The sequence below is a fragment of the Haliotis asinina genome, chromosome 8, assembly GCF_037392515.1.
Source record: "Haliotis asinina isolate JCU_RB_2024 chromosome 8, JCU_Hal_asi_v2, whole genome shotgun sequence".
In the NCBI taxonomy this organism is placed as follows: domain Eukaryota; kingdom Metazoa; phylum Mollusca; class Gastropoda; order Lepetellida; family Haliotidae; genus Haliotis; species Haliotis asinina.
The window spans coordinates 66,382,247-66,404,297 of record NC_090287.1 but is presented as its reverse complement, the minus strand read 5'-3'; the positions used below and the strand labels follow the sequence as shown (position 1 = coordinate 66,404,297).

Genomic DNA, 22,051 nt, shown 5'->3' with positions numbered 1-22,051 from the left:
GAAGCATAAAACGTTGGACATCTTGAAGCAGCGTTATGTATTTCATGGTTCATCCATCACCAAACGACTTCTCAGCATGCTCGACTCAACGAACACGAAGATATATACAATCAGGTTTCAACTTCAAGTGTGTAATTCGCTGATCAATATGTACTTCAGTTGGGTTTAAGGTTGGGTTTAACGTGCAGAAAATATCAGTATGGAAATATTTCATGAACTAACCCTCACATCAACACCACTAAATATTTGGTTTTTGAGACAAACGTGGTCTGTACCGTCTCACGACATTTCTTCTGACATGTCTGCCTACACACGTCAGTTGATGATCCCTCGTAGTATAGCCCTTCGTCTACAACTGTAATGTAGGGACGACCCGGCTCGATATCACAGGGTATTAATGCTAGGGGTTAGGGGTGTAACACGATCACCGATCAGGCATTATCAGCACTGGCTGTAATCGCCTTTTGACGCACGGTGGCTGCTTGTGTCTGTCCATTTTCGGATTCAAGAGACAATGGTCAGACCAGGTGTGTCCTGGGGCTTCAAGACTAACACCTGATGATGCAGACAGGCGTGAGACAATGATCAGACCAGGTGTGTCTCAGGGTTCCTAGACTAACGTCTGCTGATGCAGATAAGATATGTGTGAGACAATGATCAGACCAGGTGTGTCCCAGGGTTCCTAGACTATCGTCTACTGATGCAGATAAGATATGTGTGAGACAATGATCAGACCAGGTGTGTCAAGGAACTCGAAGACTAACATCCAGTGGTACAGACAGGTGTGAGACAATGATCAGACCAGGTGTGTCAAGGAACTCGAAGACTAACATCCAGTGGTACAGACAGGTGTGAGACAGTGATCAGACCAGGTGTGTCAAGGAACTCGAAGACTAACATCCAGTGGTACAGACAGGTGTGAGACAATGATCAGAACAGGTGTGTCCAGGGACAACCTTGGTTAACCTGGATATTTCATATGCCCACGTAAACATGGGTGCTTTATACGTCCAAGAAAAGCTGGGTAGTTTATATGTCCAAGTAAACCTGGGTACTTTATGTGTCCCTGTGAACTAGGGTAGTTTATATGCCCATGTGAACCTGGGTTGTTTGTGAACCTGGGCCAGGAAAAGCTGCGCAGTTTATATGTCCACGAATAGTCCACCTGGATAATGTATATACCCACGTGAACCTGAGCAGTTTATATGCCCAAGTAAACCTGGGTAGTTAATATGTTCGTGTTGATGTTTTTTGTTTGAAGTATTTTTAATACGAGGACAGAGAATCAATCAACCCGATTCAAATGGTCGCCCTATTATAAGTATATGTTTCTAAAGACAAACTGCACAGGTGCCACGGTTAATATCCCCATGAATACACGGATAATGACTGTGTACAATGGAGGGAATGCTTTGAGCGAGGGTGCTGGTGTATGTCCGTGGAGTCTATTCACATATTTACTCCTGCCAGGCCTTTGCAATTGTGGTGACACCCACAGCTTCACATTCCGTCACAGCTTCACATTCCGTCACAGAGCACAGGGAACATTTCCCCAAACCTTTATGTTATACCCTGTTGCTTCGTCTGTCACCTGGACAAGAGGAGCTATCACACAGTGTCATCAGGCTTCGTGAAGACATTATGCAGTGTCATCTATCTCCATGACACCGTCATACAGCCATCTGTCTCTGTGACACCGTCATACAGTCATCTATCTCCGTGGCACCGTTACACACTCGGTGAGGTGTAGCGTGCCTCCCCTGGGCAATGGAAGAGTCCTAATCATCAACACCGTGAGTGAAAATCATCCATTGCCGAGGACACGAGAAAGCACGCAACAGCGGTGTAACAGCCAGCTCGCCAAGTGGAGCTGCCTGTTGTTGTTACATGAGTAGCTCCTGTGTGTAGTCAGCTCTGAGTGGAAGGGCTGTGGAGGAGTTGTCTCATTTGACACCATACCTCGTCTCCGACTGAGGATCCGTGAAAGTATCATCACCCGATCTCAGAAAGAGGTAGGATGATGTTTCTCTATCTCACATGGATCACCTGGCACTTTTACCGCCACTATCACTATACTCTGTCTTACATGGATCACCTGGCACTGTTACCTCCACTAAAACTACGCGCTCCGTGTGTATAGGAACAGGGGTACATGTCAGAATTCAGCTCATAAGGCGCACTCATTGCCGCCATACTACACTTTCTTGTTCAAACAAGGCTATAGGGCATCTCCGTATGTCGTACTTGAAATCAAGAGGGTTTGAGGTAGAGAGTTTGATCATGAATTCCTAGGTACACGGCCAAATTTGAGAGCCCCGCATTTAGTCACATTATTTTAAAGCTTAGAACCTCAAACACCTCTGGGACAGTCGAAAATACATATATTTTGTCAGGCTATGGTACACTGCAGGCCTATATGCATGGTATTTCTGATGTATGTTATCCCAAACAGTATGTGTTTCCGTGGCGTGTGGTGGCAAACCGTCCAAGCGTTTGTCTGTGTGTAAAGCGATACCCCTCTGGTGTGTGTGTACCCGCCCGGGACGGCGTTAGATGCTATCTCAGTCTACACTCATAAGCACCACACACATGATCTGGACAACGCGCGCCAATTCTAAGAAGCCACATAATACAATATGCGACAGATCCTGTTGACAAATTACACTGAATTCCTTGGCAATGTGGCAACATATATCCCTGGTAATCCCCATAAACTCGGCGTTAAAGTAACGGATAAACCTGGAATCACGACAACCAATCAAAATCAAAGAAGGGACTTATCTATTGTACAATCGTCTGCTGTACACAGTCTAAAAGTGTCATCTACTGCTGTCTGCTGTGTCGGCTACTACACACTCTAAGAGCGATGTCTATTGCAGCACCTACTGCACTATTTGCCATCTGCTATGTCTGTTTACACGTGTTCTATTCTTCAAAACCCAATGTATCAGTTCACAAGTGGACTGGGACAAATACCATTCATACCAGGTCTCAAGCGAACTGGTGCAATAGCCCTCACCACAGGGAACTTTATTCTCGGGGTATTCTGACCACTGGAGACTTTATTGACAAGGTATTCTGTCCACTTGGGACTTTATCGACAGGGTATTCTGTTCACTTGGGACTTTATCGACAGGGTATTCTCTCCCCTGGAGACTTTAGCGACAGGGTACTCTCACCACTGGGGACGTTATTGACAAGGTATTCTGACCACTTGGGACCTTATCGATAGGGTATTCTGGCAGCTGCTGACTTTATCGACAGGGTATTCTGAGCACAGAAGACTTTAGCGACAGGGCATTCTGAGCACTGGTGACTTTATCGACAGGGTACTCTCACCACTGGTGACTTTATTGACAGGGTATTCTGACACCTGGTGGCTTCATCAACAGGGTATTATGACATCTGGGGCCTTTACTGACAGGGCGTTCAGACCACTGGGACCTCTATCAATACTGTATTCTGACCATTGATGACTTTATTGACGGGGTATTCCGTCTACTAGGGCCTTTATAGACAGCGTTTTCTATCACAGAGACTCCAACTGGTACTTCTTTGAAAGGACATTCTGCCCACAGGGGTTTCTGTATTCACTGGGGAGAGCATTTCTTAATTTGATATCGTTTAAAACTTCTTGATTAAAGCCTTGTCTTGTCACTTTAAAACGTGTTCTTCTTCCATACTCTAATATCGAACTGCACACAAAAACAGAGACTATAATAAATGTGTTATTGTCTTGCAGATAACTGCTCCACGATGGACATCCAGAAGCGTCTACAGCGGAAGAACCACCAGGCGACTCTGCAGGCCCGACGCATGAACAAAACAGCCCGTCGTCTTCTCCAGGACAAGATTGGAGTCATCGAGTCGTCTTACAAGAAGCAACAGAAACTTTTGCGTCGCGAGACCAAGTCACTGGAGCAGGAGCTGCGGTCCTCCAACGAAAATGATGCTACTGCAACTTTACTACACTCAGTGACTGTGAATAGTTTAAACCATTCCCCTTGCTCAAGGGACATGTCACACCTCCAGGCAGACTCTCCTGAAGGTGGCTCGCAATGTAGATTTCATGCGATACCCTCCCAGTGTCGATACTTTCCATGTCAACGCCTGTCCACCTACCACAGCATCGGCTACAACATCCGGGCGCCTAGCGGACAGTCCGTGGGCTCCGGCACGTCAAAGGCGTATATCTTGCATGGTGGAGAAGCGTTAGGGGTAAATGATGTAGTTTCCAGTCAAGACATAGCCTGTCTGACCCCTTCAACCCACGTGTCACCCAGGAACAGCATACAGGATCGTGAACGAGGTTTACAGCAATTAGTTAGGGAGATGAAACAGCGGAACAACCAGAAACGTCCTCGCGCGTGGGCCGTCAACTACGGCAATCCAATGTCCAGCAGGCAACTCCTCAAACCAGTGGTCCCCGTATCAGACCAGGAACTGGCGCCATCGGCATTATAGATGTCTTTACAAGGCATTTACAAACCTTTTGAACATTTTATGTCTATCACATGTTATGTCTATCATAAATATACTTCATTTACTGTCTAGTTGTTCCTATTTTAGATCTGCAACGGCAATTATCTGCGATGATAACCTAGTTCCTGTCGTTATATCATTCAAGGATGACGTAAGGTTGTAGCGCTTTTATCGATTTGTGCCTATGTGCCCTTAGGAAGATCCATAATTACCCCTCCCGGCCACAGGCCCTCGTGTCACTGCGAAGATTAAAGATTCTTTTTAAAATATAAAATTTTGTGATGATCCCCGACTTGAAACACTTCACAGTATTGTACGGTGAAGCGTTTCAAGTTGGGGGTCATCTCAAACTGTTTATATTTTTTCAAAACAAACCTTTAATCCTCGCGTAGAATAGGCCTTCATCAACCCATGCTTGTCGTAAGAGGCGACTAACGGGATCGGGTGGTTATCCTCGCTGACTTGGTTGACACGTCATCGGTTCCCAATTGCGCAGATCGATGCCCATGTTGATCACTGAATTGTCTGGAGCAGACTCGATTATTTACAGACCGCCGCCATATAGCTGGAATATTGCTGAGTACGGCGTTAAACTAAACTAACTCACTCACTCACTTTAACCCTCGCAATGACATGAGAGCCTGTGCTCCCGTGGACACATGTAACCTAGTCAACGCAGGCGCCGTAGAGTTGCGACCCTTTAGAAGACACATCATTACCCCTCCCTGTGCACGTGTAACCCAGTCAACTCAGGCGTGGTAGAGTTGCGTCCCTTTAGGAGACACACCATAACCCCTCCTGGGGCGGTGTAACTTAGTATATCTGAGGTGAAGATTCACGCCTCTGGCACATGAGAAAGTCATGAAGGTGTGCTCAGACCCTGGTTTCCCCCGACTGTTTCTCAGTTTGTCAGTATATTAGCCATGAATCCAGTTTGAAATGAAACATTGTCTTGTGCATACCTTGGAACCAAGCAAAACAAACATATCCTTACAACACTTAACATGTTCACTTGGGGCATTAGCACTGGCGTGTTGAGACAGTGCGAAATGATTGTCTGGTATGTCATATAATGTTTGCTTCAGTTCTTTAATGAGCAAGCCATGTTGTAAGGTCGGTTTGGTTGGAGGAAATCCAAGAAGTGGTTACATGTGTCTTGGTGCTCCAAACAATCAGGACAAACTATGACACACTTGTGCAGGAAACAATGATTTATTTCATGATCCAGTATTACATATTTCTGATAAAATGCAAGAGGATGTCAAAAGAAACAAGAAAGCACAATGCCCCAAGAAAAGTATCCCACACTGGGTGCCTGCAGTGGAGACAGTATTGTGGTGCGAATCCCACCATGTACCCAGTGTAGATACCCCTCATTACTGAGGGTTCAGTGAATACTGCCTGCCTGAGTGTACATACTAGTGTAGAGATGAGTGTACATACATCCTGTTGGGATGATCAGTGGCCTTAATTCCATAGTCAGCCAACTCCTAAAGGTCTCCATGGCAAATTGGAATAGGTTTTGTTATTTGTTCCACTATCAATCTTGATGAAGACTTTCAGCTAATTGTTCCATGTTTAAAATGTAACCAATATTGTGCTGAAAGTCTCCTACATCCAATACTAAGGGCTTGCTCTGGAGACAATGTGTCACACCTCTGGGTTATATCATGTCAAATTTCAAATGTAGTGTTATATTTCATGAACCAGATATGATATCATACTTACTGGGTGCAAATATGATATCACACTTCATGTAGTAAGTGAGAACAAATCACAGTTCCTATACATTCATGTGACACATATATCACACAGATACTGCCGACTAGTCACATACTTGTGCACGTCAATACATTATGCTGCTATACTTAAATCTGTGATTACTGCACCATGAATACTGACTAGCACTGACTAGAAGTGACATGAGCATTTGTAGAATGTGTTCCTAAAGCTGACATAAATAAGTAACCACTCCATTCTTCATGGAACATTGCAAATCTGAACAGGTGTCATAGAATTAGTATCGCTCCTAACAAGGAAGTTTATTATAAAATGATCTCATGGTTCGCCTTACACTCAGGGCTAGCGCACCAATATGCCTGGTATTTATGAACATATTTGCAAAATGATGACCACCTTTTGACCACACATACCACACATACTCAGCTCAATATCGGTAAAAAATTATTAGAATGTTTACTGAATTTATGAAGAAAACTACATACACTAACCATTAGCAGGTATTGTTCTAATGATGGGAAACTTGCCGATGACTGCTGAATGGAACTCAAGGATCACCTTTGTGTTTGGAGTCATGTATTACCTCTACATGTCTGGCTATCAAGAGTTTGGCACCAACTGTACATGCAGACAGTAAGACAGGGCATCCTTCCAGTCAAAAAAAAAACCCCAACAAAATATAACTTCATGAATATCCTTTACAAAAGATAGCAACAAATGACAGAATTCTTGCTTAACAATTCTATGAGACAGGTAATGTCTACAACTGTACACTACACGACCACATCATAAACATTGTGATTGTCCTCCCAAGATAATATGATGCAACACACACCCCCTTGTTGTCATGGCAACACACAAGATCCCATGGATCATGGAAACAGTATATTTCAAGAAGAGTTTAACTTTTTGGCAAAAAATGGGTAACAAGTATCTGACAAATGAAAAGATGGAATGTAATTTCTTCATGTATTCGTATTCGTATAAACATGTTGAATATTTTCATATGAAACTAATCCTCTATGACTGAAACATTAGAGATGAAACAACGGATCTGAGATAATGGAATGGAACTTCTGGGCATTTCCACTGGATTCACCGCATGCATTTTTCACCTCAATGGACTATCATCCTGGCTTTCAATTGGTAGAATTCAGTAGGACTCTGGAAGAATGGAAAAACGTTGTCCCTGACAAGTCAGTTGTGGGACTGAATGCAGTCATTGCAAATCTGTCTAACATGCTGAGAGTAACAGTTGGTCACTATTTCCCATGCCTGGGCTCACGTGCACAAAGCAATCTTAGTGCTACAGCATAGGCTTAAGATAGCTTTGTGCATGTAGTCCCAGTCAAGGACAGATGAACTTCCTCCCAATCAAATATCCCCCCCCCCCCCACCAAATATATACAGGCCTCCTTGTTCCAAAACACCATCAATCAACATCCATCCCTTTCCTCCCACCAAGCCCAAAACAAAACAAACACGCACACACAAATACCCATTCACAGACCTTCCACCAAGAAACCTTCCTCTCCTGCTATACAGACCTCAACATCCCCTGATTACTACTGTCAGTAAACACGCCCAGGTATGTCCATTTACCTCTGACATTTCACTAGCATCAGTTTAAATCCTTGCAGAAAGACCTGTACAAAAAACCTACAGTCCCTCACAAGATACACAACACAGTCACACTGTGATGTCACACAATCCACATCCACACTGTGATGTCACACAATCCATATTCACAGTCATATCACACAATCCAAATCCACATTGTGATGTCACACACAGCCAATTGATCATCCACAGCCAATGGACAGTCAATTTATGACACATTTTGGGATGATCCATTATAAGCAATCCCTCTTTGCTTATGGAAAAAACTCATTGCCAACATTCATGTGTTTGAAGGCATAGTAATGGATTCACACTAATGGATCCTTTCATATCTCACACAAGAAGGCACAAGTGTCTTGCATGACTTGACATGCCGACATGACACCCCACCACGACAAGCCAATAACATGTCAACATGACACAACAACATGACACACCAACATGACAAGTAGACATGTCATGACAACATGTCAGTCTACCCACATCAACATAGCACACACCACAATGTCAGCAGTCATACACAAATATGTCAACAGTGATAAAAAAAAAAAAGATTTAGCAAATGTTCAGTCTTAGAAACAATCCATTGTCTTACAGATATCTGAAAACACTTTCCTACAAGAAAATATAATCTTTTCTAGATTGATGTACTGGTACAGCAAGGGCCAGTTTGAGCCCACCATAACGGAATTGGTAGGGCATGCATCACATGTTTCAATGGCTTACAACTAGCCTCTCTCATTTCATGTACTTCAAGTTTTGGACTTCTCACGACATCAAATATATGCAAACAGTTAAAATTACTGAAATTACTTCCAACTTCAGGAAGAAATTCATATATGATTAAATCTTTGACCTAATTGTTGAATAAATGTTCGTACTGATTGTACTTAGTATTTTTCAAGGAAATATGCATTCCACGATATACATGCTACTGTTCAGATATTTTAGGCAAACTTTATGGCATGTTTTAGCATTACCAATATATTTGTATCAAGCAAACATTTTTGACTGTTGATATTATAATTTGAAACATGCAAGAACAGAAAGAAGAGTAAAGATTCATTCATATTTCTATCCACACATGTGATAACATTCATGACGAATCAAGCAGATCCTGTGTGCTGAACCATGTACAACATCCCTTGTCGCTTCAACACATCAAACTATTCCTGTGACCTCCCTGAACATAACCTACACAATGTGATGTGAAATCATTACTGGGTTTATGGAAGTCATGGATAAATCCCTGATGAGGTCAACTGTTTCCATGGTTACACCTGCAGTCCATTATGCCAGGTGGATATTGCACATCCCCTGGTGATGGAGACAGGTAGCATCAGCAGCTCTCAGTGGGTCTGAAGCCGCGACTTCCTCTCACTCTCGTCACACAGTTGTCACATAGCAGTGGAGTAGCATCAACACATCATTCACACACTGTACACATCATTAGCATACAGCCAGGGAGAAGTCATTGGGTATAACAACACAATCCACAGCAACATGCCCGCTACAAAGAAGGTGACAAGTCTGGTGCGGGTGGGCTTCTGGTAGCCCATCACCTCATTGAAGGCTGGGAAGCCCATGTGGTTACAGAAGGCGTGGGCAATGACAGGCGCCATCAGGTGACCTGCAACAAACAACATGGCAGCTGAGACCTGATGCATCAACATGACAGCTGAGACCTGATGCATCAACAACATGACAGCTGAGACCTGATGCATCAACTACATGCTGGTAGCAGAGCTTTGTCAAATGACACTTGAGCCATAAAAATGTGAAGCATGTCATATGAGACAGACCGACAGACATATCCATGCATGACTGAACAAACATGGCTGAAACACAATCATACTAAGATTTCAACATGAGAGTAGTTTAAGAAATAGACATGTTAGGCATCATGCAAGACAGCTGTAGACATACCTGTTCTGAGGAAGAGAAATGCGGAGTATGCCCCAAATATGGTTGTATAGAATAACTGGAACACTGCAACAGTAATATTTACATGGTATTTTCTGGTTTTACTAGAACATCATTCAAAATGATTAACTCATTCCATGCCACAATGAGTGAGTGATCAAGGGAACATGGTTCTACACTGCTTTTAGCAATGATGCAGCAACATCACAGTAGAAACACCAGAAATGGGCTTCACACATAGTGCATTTGCAGGGGAATCGAAAATGGGTCTTCGTCGTGACGAGCCATCGCTTTAACCATCAGACTACCCCAACACCCCACATGCCATTCTGACGCAGTGTATGAGCCATTAACTCATTACATGGCAAGGTGACCCAGTGTTTGAACCATTAACTCATTACATGGCAAGGTGACCCAGTGTATGAGCCATTAACTCATTACATGCCCAGCTGACCCAGTGTTTGAGCCATTAACTCATTACATGGCAAGGTGACCCAGTGTTTGAACCATTAACTCATTACATGGCAAGGTGACCCAGTGTTTGAACCATTAACTCATTACATGGCAAGGTGACCCAGTGTTTGAACCATTAACTCATTACATGGCAAGTTGACACAATCTTGAACAATTAACTCACGGTATGGCACGTTGACCCAGTGATTGATACTCAGAAAAACAGACCCTGTGCTGACATGGTTACCTGACTGTTTGAATGCCTCCAGGACTTCCTGTTGACCCTGAATGATCTTTTCTATCATGTGATGAAAGTGGGCTAAAACAAAAGAATGAAGGGAAAGAGCATTACTTGGTTCTAGCAACTAGGATTATGACAGGAGTAAAATTAAACAAGATTCTTTATGGATGACAACTTGTTTATTATGTTACTATGCAACATTTCTGTATCAATATTTATGAAGCAAGAGTGCAGTGCTACAGAATACTACTACTTACAAGGATAAGGATTAAGAAGAGAGAGAGGAGGATGGTATGCATGAAATACGTTAATGGCAGAGGGCAATGGTAATTCCTTCAGTAACAAAAGTAGAAAGTTAGCTTTATGTGAGACAAAACAAACTACACATCGCTGATTAATTAGGGATGCAAGCTGGAGTGCACTGTTGTATTATCAATTCACAGTAGCAAGGTAGGCCAAGGTATCATTGATGTCGGTTGACTATGATATTCTGCATCATGTACATGTACTGTGGGCATCATTTGCTCTCTGACTAGATGTACATTATTTCTGTTGTCAATAAAGTCTATAAAAATGTATGAAGCATTAGTAGGCCAGGACTCACCGACTCCAAAAAATAATGGGCAGAGAAATATGCTAGATCCTGGCCCAAATGCTGGCACCAAGATTGGCAGCATGCAGGCTCGAAATATGAACTCTTCAGAAAATGGTGCCTGAAAGAAAATGAATTTTGACATCTGTAGTGACATGCTGCATGTTGAATGTCATCTAGGATAACAAATAACATGTAGTCTCTAAACACACAACATGATAGAAGTTTAAATACATTATATGTATAGGCCCAAGCAAAAGGTAACTGGTGCTGGGATGGAGGTAACTGATGCTGGGATGGAGGTAACTGATGCTGGGAGGGAGGTAACTGGTGCTGGGATGGAGATAACTGGTGCTGGGATGGAGGTAATTGGTGCTGGGATGGATGTACCTGGTGCTGGGATGGAGGTAACTGATGCTGGGAGGGAGGTAACTGGTGCTGGATGGAGGTAACTGGTGCTGGGATGGATGTACCTGGTGCTGGGAGGGATGTACCTGGTGCTGGGATGGAGGTAACTGGTGCTGGATGGAGGTAACTGGTGCTGGGATGGAGGTAATTGGTGCTGGGATGGATGTGCCTGGTGCTGGGATGGAGGTAACTGGTGCTGGGATGGAGGTAACTGATGCTGGATGGAGGTAACTGGTGCTGGATGGAGGTAACTGGTGCTGGGATGGAGGTAACTGATGCTGGATGGAGGTAACTGGTGCTGGATGGATGTACCTGGTGCTGGGATGGATGTACCTGGTGCTAGGATGGAGGTAACTGGTGCTGGGATGGAGGTAACTGATGCTGGGATGGAGGTAGCTGATGCAGGATGGAGGTAACTGATGCTGGGATGGAGGTAGCTGATACTGGGATGGAGGTAACTGATGCTGGGAGGGAGGTAACTGGTGCTGGATGGAGGTAACTGGTGCTGGGATGGATGTACCTGGTGCTGGGATGGATGTACCTGGTGCTAGGATGGAGGTAACTGATGCTGGGATGGAGGTAACTGATGCTGGGATGGAGGTAGCTGATGCTGGGATGGAGGTAACTGGTGCTGGGATGGAGGTAACTGATGCTGGGATGGAGGTAACTGGTGCTGGGATGGAGGTAGCTGATGCTGGGATGGAGGTAACTGATGCTGGGATGGAGGTAACTGATGCTGGGATGGAGGTAACTGGTGCTGGGATGGAGGTAGCTGATGCTGGGATGGAGGTAACTGATGCTGGGAGGGAGGTAACTGGTGCTGGATGGAGGTAACTGGTGCTGGATGGAGGTAACTGATGCTGGGATGGAGGTAACTGATGCTGGGATGGAGGTAGCTGATGCTGGGAGGGAGGTAACTGGTGCTGGATGGAGGTAACTGGTGCTGGATGGAGGTAACTGATGCTGGGATGGAGGTAACTGATGCTGGGATGGAGGTAGCTGATGCTGGGATGGAGGTAACTGGTGCTGGGATGGAGGTAACTGATGCTGGGATGGAGGTAACTGGTGCTGGATGGAGGTAACTGGTGCTGGGATGGAGGTAACTGGTGCTGGGATGGAGATAACTGGTGCTGGATGGAGGTAACTGGTGCTGGGATGGAGGTAGCTGATGCTGGGACGGAGGTAACTGGTGCTGGGATAGAGGTAGCTGGTGCTGGGATGGAGGTAACTGGTGCTAGGATGGAGGTAACTGGTGCTGGGATGGAGGTAACTAATGCTAGGATGGAGGTAGCTGATGCTGGGATGGAGGTAACTGGTGCTGGGATGGAGGTAATTGGTGCTGGGATGGAGGTAACTGGTGCTGGGATGGAGGTAACTGATACTGGGATGGAGGTAACTGGTGCTGGGATGGAGGTAACTGATACTGGGATGGAGGTAACTGGTGCTGGGATGGAGGTAACTGGTGCTGGGATGGAGGTAATTGGTGCTGGGATGGAGGTAGCTGGTGCTGGGATGGAGGTAACTGGTGCTGGGATAGAGGTAACTGGTGCTGGGATGGAGGTAGCTGATGCTGGGACGGAGGTAACTGGTGCTGGGATAGAGGTAACTGATACTGGGATGGAGGTAACTGGTGCTGGGATAGAGGTAACTGGCGCTGGGATGGAGGTAACTGGTGCTGGGATGGAGGTAACTGGTGCTGGGATGGAGGTAGCTGATGCTGGTGCTGGGATGGAGGTAACTGGTGCTGGGATAGAGGTAACTGATGCTGGGAGGGAGGTAACTGGTGCTTGGATGGAGGTAACTGGTGCTGGGATGGAGGTAGCTGATGCTGGTGCTGGGATGGAGGTAACTGGTGCTGGGATGGAGGTAGCTGATGCTGGGACGGAGGTAACTGGTGCTGGGATAGAGGTAGCTGGTGCTGGGATGGAGGTAACTGGTGCTGGGATGGAGGTAGCTGGTGCTGGGATGGAGGTAACTGGTGCTGGGATGGAGGTAACTGGTGCTGGGATGGAGGTAACTGGTGCTGGATGGACATAACTGGTGCTGGGATGGAGGTAACTGGTGCTGGGATGGAGGTAGCTGATGCTGGTGCTGGGATGGAGGTAACTGGTGCTGGGATGGAGGTAGCTGATGCTGGGACGGAGGTAACTGGTGCTGGGATGGAGGTAGCTGGTGCTGGGATGGAGGTAACTGGTGCTGGGATGGAGGTAACTGGTGCTGGGATAGAGGTAGCTGGTGCTGGGATGGAGGTAACTGGTGCTGGGATGGAGGTAACTGGTGCTGGGATGGAGGTAAATGGTGCTGGGATAGAGGTAGCTGGTGCTGGGATGGAGGTAACTGGTGCTGGGATAGAGGTAACTGGTGCTGGGATGGAGGTAGCTGATGCTGGGACGGAGGTAACTGGTGCTGGGATAGAGGTAGCTGGTGCTGGGATGGAGGTAACTGGTGCTAGGATGGAGGTAACTGGTGCTGGGATGGAGGTAACTAATGCTAGGATGGAGGTAGCTGATGCTGGGATGGAGGTAACTGGTGCTGGGATGGAGGTAATTGGTGCTGGGATGGAGGTAACTGGTGCTGGGATGGAGGTAACTGATACTGGGATGGAGGTAACTGGTGCTGGGATGGAGGTAACTGATACTGGGATGGAGGTAACTGGTGCTGGGATGGAGGTAACTGGTGCTGGGATGGAGGTAATTGGTGCTGGGATGGAGGTAGCTGGTGCTGGGATGGAGGTAACTGGTGCTGGGATAGAGGTAACTGGTGCTGGGATGGAGGTAGCTGATGCTGGGACGGAGGTAACTGGTGCTGGGATAGAGGTAACTGATACTGGGATGGAGGTAACTGGTGCTGGGATGGAGGTAACTGGTGCTGGGATAGAGGTAGCTGGTGCTGGGATGGAGGTAACTGGTGCTGGGATAGAGGTAACTGGTGCTGGGATAGAGGTAGCTGGTGCTGGGATGGAGGTAACTGGTGCTAGGACGGAGGTAACTGGTGCTGGGATGGAGGTAACTAATGCTAGGATGGAGGTAGCTGATGCTGGGATGGAGGTAACTGGTGCTGGGATGGAGGTAATTGGTGCTGGGATGGAGGTAATTGGTGCTGGGATGGAGGTAACTGATACTGGGATGGAGGTAACTGGTGCTGGGATGGAGGTAACTGGTGCTGGGATGGAGGTAATTGGTGCTGGGATGGAGGTAACTCGTGCTGAGATGGAGGTAGCTGGTGCTGGGATGGAGTTAACTGATACTGGGATGGAGTTAACTGATACTGGGATGGAGTTAACTGATACTGGGATGGAGTTAACTGATACTGGGATGGAGTTAACTGATACTGGGATGGAGGTAACTGGTGCTGGGATAGAGGTAACTGATACTGGGATGGAGGTAACTGGTGCTGGGATGGAGGTAACTGGTGCTGGGATAGAGGTAGCTGGTGCTGGGATGGAGGTAACTGGTGCTGGGATAGAGGTAACTGGTGCTGGGATAGAGGTAGCTGGTGCTGGGATGGAGGTAACTGGTGCTAGGACGGAGGTAACTGGTGCTGGGATGGAGGTAACTAATGCTAGGATGGAGGTAGCTGATGCTGGGATGGAGGTAACTGGTGCTGGGATGGAGGTAATTGGTGCTGGGATGGAGGTAATTGGTGCTGGGATGGAGGTAACTGATACTGGGATGGAGGTAACTGGTGCTGGGATGGAGGTAACTGGTGCTGGGATGGAGGTAATTGGTGCTGGGATGGAGGTAACTCGTGCTGAGATGGAGGTAGCTGGTGCTGGGATGGAGTTAACTGATACTGGGATGGAGTTAACTGATACTGGGATGGAGTTAACTGATACTGGGATGGAGGTAACTGATACTGGGATGGAGGTAACTGGTGCTGGGATGGAGGTAACTGGTGCTGGGATGGAGGTAATTGGTGCTGGGATGGAGGTAACTCGTGCTGAGATGGAGGTAGCTGGTGCTGGGATGGAGTTAACTGATACTGGGATGGAGTTAACTGATACTGGGATGGAGTTAACTGATACTGGGATGGAGGTAACTGGTGCTGGGATAGAGGTAACTGATACTGGGATGGAGGTAACTGGTGCTGGGATGGAGGTAACTGGTGCTGGGATAGAGGTAGCTGGTGCTGGGATGGAGGTAACTGGTGCTGAGATAGAGGTAGCTGGTGCTGGGATGGAGGTAACTGATACTGGGATGGAGGTAACTCGTGCTGAGATGGAGGTAGCTGGTGCTGGGATGGAGGTAACTGATACTGGGTGGAGGTAACTCGTGCTGAGATGGAGGTAGCTGGTGCTGGGATGGAGGTAACTGAGTTAACTGGGATGGAGTTAACTGGTGCTGGGATGGAGGTAACTGGTGCTGGGATGGAGGTAACTGAGTTAACTGGGATGGAGTTAACTGGTGCTGGGATGGAGGTAATTGGTGCTGGGATGGAGGTAACTCGTGCTGAGATGGAGGTAGCTGGTGCTGGGATGGAGTTAACTGATACTGGGATGGAGTTAACTGATACTGGGATGGAGTTAACTGATACTGGGATGGAGGTAACTGGTGCTGGGATAGAGGTAACTGATACTGGGATGGAGGTAGCTGGTGCTGGGATGGAGGTAACTGGTGCTGGGATAGAGGTAGCTGGTGCTGGGATGGAGGTAACTGGTGCTGAGATAGAGGTAGCTGGTGCTGGGATGGAGGTAACTGATACTGGGATGGAGGTAACTCGTGCTGAGATGGAGGTAGCTGGTGCTGGGATGGAGGTAACTGATACTGGGTGGAGGTAACTCGTGCTGAGATGGAGGTAGCTGGTGCTGGGATGGAGGTAACTGAGTTAACTGGGATGGAGTTAACTGGTGCTGGGATGGAGGTAACTGGTGCTGGGATGGAGGTAGCTGGTGCTGGGATGGAGTTAACTGATACTGGGATGGAGTTAACTGATACTGGGATGGAGTTAACTGATACTGAGATGGAGGTAACTGATACTGAGATGGAGGTAGCTGGTGCTGGGATGGAGTTAACTGATACTGGGATGGAGTTAACTGATACTGGGATGGAGTTAACTGATACTGGGATGGAGTTAACTGATACTGGGATGGAGTTAACTGAGTTAACTGATGCTGGGATGGAGGTAACTGGTGCTGAGATGGAGGTAACTGGTGCTGAGATGGAGGTAGCTGGTGCTGAGATGGAGTTAACTGATACTGGGATGGAGGTAACTGGGGCTGGGATGGAGTTAACTGGGTTAACTGGGGCTGGCATGGAGATTTACTGATGCTTGGATTGGAGGTGACTGGAAAATCACCTCACCAGGAATGGGTCACAAAATATTTTGGAGAAAAATGTACTGTGTTGGAAAATCAGAAGTATAGAACGAATAATAAGTTTATCTCCATTCTACCATTCTACCATACAATAAAAAAATACATACTGTGGTGGAAAATCAGAGGTATATAACATGATTATATACCTCTGAATGACTTTAATTAACCAATCACAATCCAGTATTTACTGAAGTTTTGGCATAATCAGCAATACTGGCTTTGAATAATTTTATTAATATTTTTTTTCATCAAACATACTTCGAGTTATTTTTTACAGATATGATTTACATATATGAGTCTGATCAAGTCAGGTGAGAGATGAAGCGTGTACTCACTACGATGTGGTTGCGAATCCAGATCAGGTTGCTCAGACTGTTGGTCCAGTAACGTGGCTCTACAGCAAATATGTCATTAGAACATATTACTGGTAATTAGCACTACCGCAGCTAGGACAGTCTCCTGTAGTCAGCAGTACTAAATACAAATGCCTAACAACAATCAGCAATATTACACCTATAACATGGCCACCAGTTGTCAGCAATATTACACCTATAACATGGCCACCAGTTGTCAGCAATATTACAATAACATGGCCACCACTTGTCAGCAATATTACACCTATAACATGGCCACCAGTTGTCAGCAATATTACAGCAATAACATGGCCACCAGTTGTCAGCAATATTACAGCAAAAACATGGTCACCAGTTGTCAGCAATATTACACCTATAACATGGCCACCAGTTGTCAGCAACATTACAACAATAACATGGCCACCAGTTGTCAGCAATATTACACCTATAACATGGCCACCAGTTGTCAGCAATATTACAACAATAACATGGCCACCAGTTGTCAGCAATATTACAACAATAACATGGCCACCAGTTGTCAGCAATATTACACCTATAACATGGCCACCAGTTGTCAGCAATATTACACCTATAACATGGCCACCAGTTGTCAGCAATATTACACCTATAACATGGCCACCAGTTGTCAGAAATATTACAACAATAACATGGCCACCAATTGTCAGCAATATTACACCTATAACATGGCCACCAGTTGTCAGCAATATTACAACAATAACATGGCCACCAGTTGTCAGCAATATTACAACAATAACATGGCCACCAGTTGTCAGCAATATTACACCTATAACATGGCCACCAGTTGTCAGCAATATTACACCTATAACATGGCCACCAGTTGTCAGCAATATTACACCTATAACATGGCCACCAGTTGTCAGAAATATTACAACAATAACATGGCCACCAGTTGTCAGCAATATTACAACAATAACATGGCCACCAGTTGTCAGCAATATTACAACAATAACATGGCCACCAGTTGTCAGCAATATTACAACAATAACATGGCCACCAGTTGTCAGCAATATTACAACAATAACATCGCAACCAGTACACAGCAGTATTACAACAACATGGCCGACAAAAGTCAGCAATATTACAGCAATAACATGGCATGGTTTGGTTAAGTGCTCATAAATGAATAACCTGCCTGAACAAGATTTGTTTATTTGGGGCAGTTTTCAAATGGTAATGTTGTATTATCCTTTCCATTCATCCTGTCCTCAGCTACGATAAAATGAGAGACATGATAGAGAAAATTCAAGAGAACAACATTCCAGCACCAATATCCGGCACAGTGAAGTACTTACCCAGATACAGTCGGAACACTCCATCTATGTAATGCAGAGCCAGTGGTCCCATGAAAAGCACCTACAGAACATGTGCAACTGATGGATGAATGATAAACATGAACAGCAACATAAAGGTGTGGCAAAATCATGCTACCTGTTAATGGAGAATCCCTGTCATTGCATTGGGACCAATTACTGTCACAATTACTGATGGCCACAATAAATGTGTGATAGTAAGTTGGAAGCTATACTAAACACAGAGTGAGGACACCAAATTGTCAGTCTAAGTAAACTTCGTCTCAATGTATTTCGTTACACTCCACCACTGAGTCTAATGAAACCTAGTAGAAGGTCGCGTCAGGTAACCTTTGAGCAAGCAATGACAGTCCAATCAAATCTGAGACGGTTAAATAGATTTAACCAATCAGACAACGGCTACTATTTAGAGATCAGAGGGACTTTCCAAATATTCAGGTCACCGATACAGATCTCTCCACAAACAAAAATCAGCATACAACACAGTTATTTGACCTGCAGTATATACACTTTGGGGGTTTCTGTTGACATGGTTACCATTTCCGCAAGATAACATCCTTGAATATTGTCAAAAACACTATTTTCAGTGACTGTTTACTCACCATTGTCATGGCAGTACGTATGTCGTGTGCATCACCCAGAAGCGATCACACGCTAAATAGCATTCGGAATCGTTCGGGTACGAACTTTTTCGACATAAAAAATTCATAAGGGATGTGCGAATGTGCACTTTCACGATTTGGTAAGCTGTGTTCTGATTGGTCAATCTCAAAGGTTACCTGACAAGACCTCCCATAAGGTTTTGTTAGACTCAGTGGTGGAGTGTAACGAAAAGTACTGAGGATAAGTTTACTTAGACTGCCAAATTGTTGATACATATAGAGAGACGCTATTACCATGATTACAGGTGACAGACACTAACCATTGTGAGTATCAGCGGAACAAAGAGTGCAGGCAAAAATCCCCAGAACCGAATCCCCAGCCATGAAAGTAGGCCATGTGCCTGAAACACATCACCATCATCATCATCATCATCATCATCATATAACCACACATAGCAACAAAAACATTCAAACAGTTCTTTCAGAATACTGACATTTCACAGCATGACATTCTGTGTATACCCTTGTTAAAACTGTGGTATCTCACTTGTCCATCACTGTAGCACTATAAACAGCGTTTAGTCCACACTAGAGCAGACAGACACAAAGACATACATGAATGATGCCAGTGACATAATGTTGAGCTAGTGTTAAACCCTATTTCATCTTTCAATCCACTGGTGACCACCACGACTTGGCCTTACCTGATCTGAATCTTGGTATTCACTGAAGACCCACAACATGGGCGGAACAACAAGGGAGATAATCCCCACACTTATGAATCGTCGCTTGATTGTGTCTGGGTGATCACTAAAAGACAGGGAACGTACAGGAAGTCTCTGATTTATTCACATTTCATTATAGAATAAATCAACAGATAATTCTCAGAAGAGCATGGCACAACTAAAGTAAGGACGGATAACATCCTTTCATAACGTTAATAAACATCATAACATAAATAAAAGTGGATATTTAAGAAGCTGTATTTGAAAAAATACACAATATCTTTTACAACGTGGTTAACATGATATATTTGGAATTACACTTTGCTAGGAAAGTAGAGATTCTGGTATGGTTGGAGAACAGAACAGAGCAAATTCTGGTACTTTAAGCTAAACTTTAGTGTTTGAAGCTCAGATTGGACTAAACCCAAAAATACTTTGATTAGTATCTTAGTAAGAAAGTACAATCCTGAACATTACTTTGCCTATTCAATTATTTCTAATGTCCTACAATTAATGTATCAAAATTGTTTCCAAATTTTTCAGAAGTTTTTATACCAAATGTGTAAATTCATACAATGTTGGAACATCAGTGTCAAATCCTTTCAACATTATCTGACAGGCTGCAGAATTAAATGTAATTTTACTTGTTAAGTATTTTAGGGAAGAAGCTAATTAAAATCTTTCATCTTGCAAATGTGAATGTGCACTCAAATAGGCATACAATTATGCACCCAAGTATACAACAATTATTTTTTGACAACAATGAAGTGCAGTTTATTTCTCAAAGCAGTAATGACAATCATTTTCCAGAAAACTGCTCAAAACACAACAATAGCATCTCTCTTCTACACCTGTATGTTTGTCCTCATATATGTGATGCTCAGTTATGACTTTTGTGCAAGTATATACCTGGTGGCAATTATAAACTATGATTTTCAACCTCTAAGGGTGTCATGGACACAAAGCAATCAGTGGCTTGTATTTGGATATGTTGAGTCGAGGATTTTTACTCAGTCTATCACAACATAGGCTGCAGCATATGGCTGACTTTGTGTGCTGGCGATTACGTTCCCAATTCTGAGAGTGTGGGTTCCAGTCAGTGTTTACAATACTTTAATTTGTCAGTTGGCCAGCAGGTTTTAAGATCTACAGGCCCTGAATGAAATCTGCAAGCCCATATTATTAACGCCAAACCAAAACAGACTACACTGTACACTGTTTCTACAAAATCAGATAGTGAATCCTATGGTGCAGAGACACATTTCTATTTGTTGACTGGTGTTGACATTCCTAGGCACAAATAACGACTGGCACTGGCATACATATATATATATAAACTGACCACCCAATACAATAACAACTGGCACTGGGCCTCCGGGCCAGCGATTATTTCGAACACTGATTCACATCCCTGATTGGCCTGATTGCAAAAGGGCTAGAATGCACACTTTACTGATAAAGCGTTAAATTACATATATAACACGTTCCGTTAATTTGCATAGCCTTCATTGATTAAAATATGTATAGGCCCTTTCAACATGAAACACAGAAAATGATTATGAGCATGTTTGAAAAGGCAACAACCAGTTTCATTGTCTTGTTCCTTTCATCTGCAGTCAAGTAAAGACTGTCTCTTAAAGTCTGTTTTAGCCTTTTTTCGTTCATCAAGGAAGTGGAGAGTTTCAAGCTTTTCTTGCTATCATGACATTACATTTCATTTCATGAAACTATCACAAACGTAACTTTACAATTTTAATGAAGTTAAGAAGTTGAACGCCTACGACCAAATTTTGGGAAATACAGGAAAGTGCATCTGAAACTTCGTTCGTCAACCCCGATTACCTCCCCTGCAATCTGAAAATAACACATCCTTTGTGCAAAGCGGTATGAACTTATTCAGGTTCTACAACACCTTCCCACCAACCTGCTGTTTGACATATCGGCAAATATGAAAAGTTTCCGATGTCTTTACAATAAAGTGTTGAAACATCTAAATAAGCATACCGGTCTTTGGTCACCGTGGCTGTCCAAACATATAGACTGCCAACGTACATTACTGCAAACAACAGACAAAGTAATACAGCTTGCCATGCTGCGAGCGCGAACACAATACCCGCCATCTTTAAACATTCTCCAGTCCGCGAGAGTGACGTGGCCGCTGCGAGTTGTCTCCACTTGATTCTATCTGTTCCCATACATGCAAGGAGAGACACAGACAGAAAATAAAACCACTGTGAGCAATTAAT

At 44.6% G+C, this 22,051-nt stretch overlaps 3 protein-coding genes across 3 annotated transcripts; 1 reads left to right on the top strand and 2 right to left on the bottom strand.

The window, feature by feature from the left end:
- Window positions 1-1,502: 1,502 nt before the first annotated feature.
- LOC137294835 (uncharacterized) lies at window positions 1,503-4,548 on the top strand. Its single transcript, XM_067825957.1, has 2 exons — window positions 1,503-2,012; window positions 3,743-4,548. Exon 2 carries the CDS (start codon window positions 3,757-3,759, stop codon window positions 4,462-4,464), a length of 708 nt encoding a protein of 235 aa, XP_067682058.1. The 5' UTR covers window positions 1,503-2,012; window positions 3,743-3,756; the 3' UTR covers window positions 4,465-4,548.
- A 1,127-nt stretch (window positions 4,549-5,675) lies between these two features.
- Window positions 5,676-21,947, bottom strand: LOC137294840 (CAAX prenyl protease 2-like). The gene is made up of 9 exons (XM_067825965.1): window positions 21,810-21,947; window positions 19,785-19,890; window positions 19,401-19,481; window positions 18,461-18,521; window positions 17,109-17,167; window positions 11,064-11,172; window positions 10,466-10,537; window positions 9,769-9,831; window positions 5,676-9,472 (listed from the first exon to the last, which is right to left on the bottom strand). The coding sequence occupies exons 1-9, from the start codon at window positions 21,923-21,925 to the stop codon at window positions 9,273-9,275; spliced, it is 867 nt and encodes a 288-aa protein (XP_067682066.1). The 5' UTR covers window positions 21,926-21,947; the 3' UTR covers window positions 5,676-9,272.
- LOC137294259 (uncharacterized) lies at window positions 13,950-16,909 on the bottom strand. The gene is made up of 5 exons (XM_067825265.1): window positions 16,881-16,909; window positions 15,253-16,263; window positions 14,833-15,062; window positions 14,287-14,558; window positions 13,950-14,033 (listed from the first exon to the last, which is right to left on the bottom strand). The coding sequence occupies exons 1-5, from the start codon at window positions 16,907-16,909 to the stop codon at window positions 13,950-13,952; spliced, it is 1,626 nt and encodes a 541-aa protein (XP_067681366.1).
- Window positions 21,948-22,051: the final 104 nt, after the last annotated feature.

Bases quoted from the DNA above. Each gene is read 5' to 3' on its own strand.
- LOC137294259 (XM_067825265.1), bottom strand. From the start codon at position 16,909: ATGTTATATACCTCTGATTTTCCACCACA. The intron at 15,063-15,252 runs GTATCAGTTAAC...CCTCCATCCCAG, and splicing joins TATCAGTTAACTCCATCCCA to CACCAGTTACCTCCATCCCA. The intron at 14,034-14,286 runs GTATCAGTTACC...CCTCCATCCCAG, and splicing joins CACCAGTTACCTCCATCCCA to CACCAGTTACCTCCATCCCA.
- LOC137294835 (XM_067825957.1), top strand. From the start codon at position 3,757: ATGGACATCCAGAAGCGTCTACAGCGGAAGAACCACCAGGCGACTCTG.
- LOC137294840 (XM_067825965.1), bottom strand. From the start codon at position 21,925: ATGGCGGGTATTGTGTTCGCGCTCGCAGCATGGCAAGCTGTATTACTT. The intron at 18,522-19,400 runs GTTAGTGTCTGT...CATGTTCTGTAG, and splicing joins TTCCGCTGATACTCACAATG to GTGCTTTTCATGGGACCACT. The intron at 17,168-18,460 runs GTAAGTACTTCA...TATTTGCTGTAG, and splicing joins AGTGTTCCGACTGTATCTGG to AGCCACGTTACTGGACCAAC.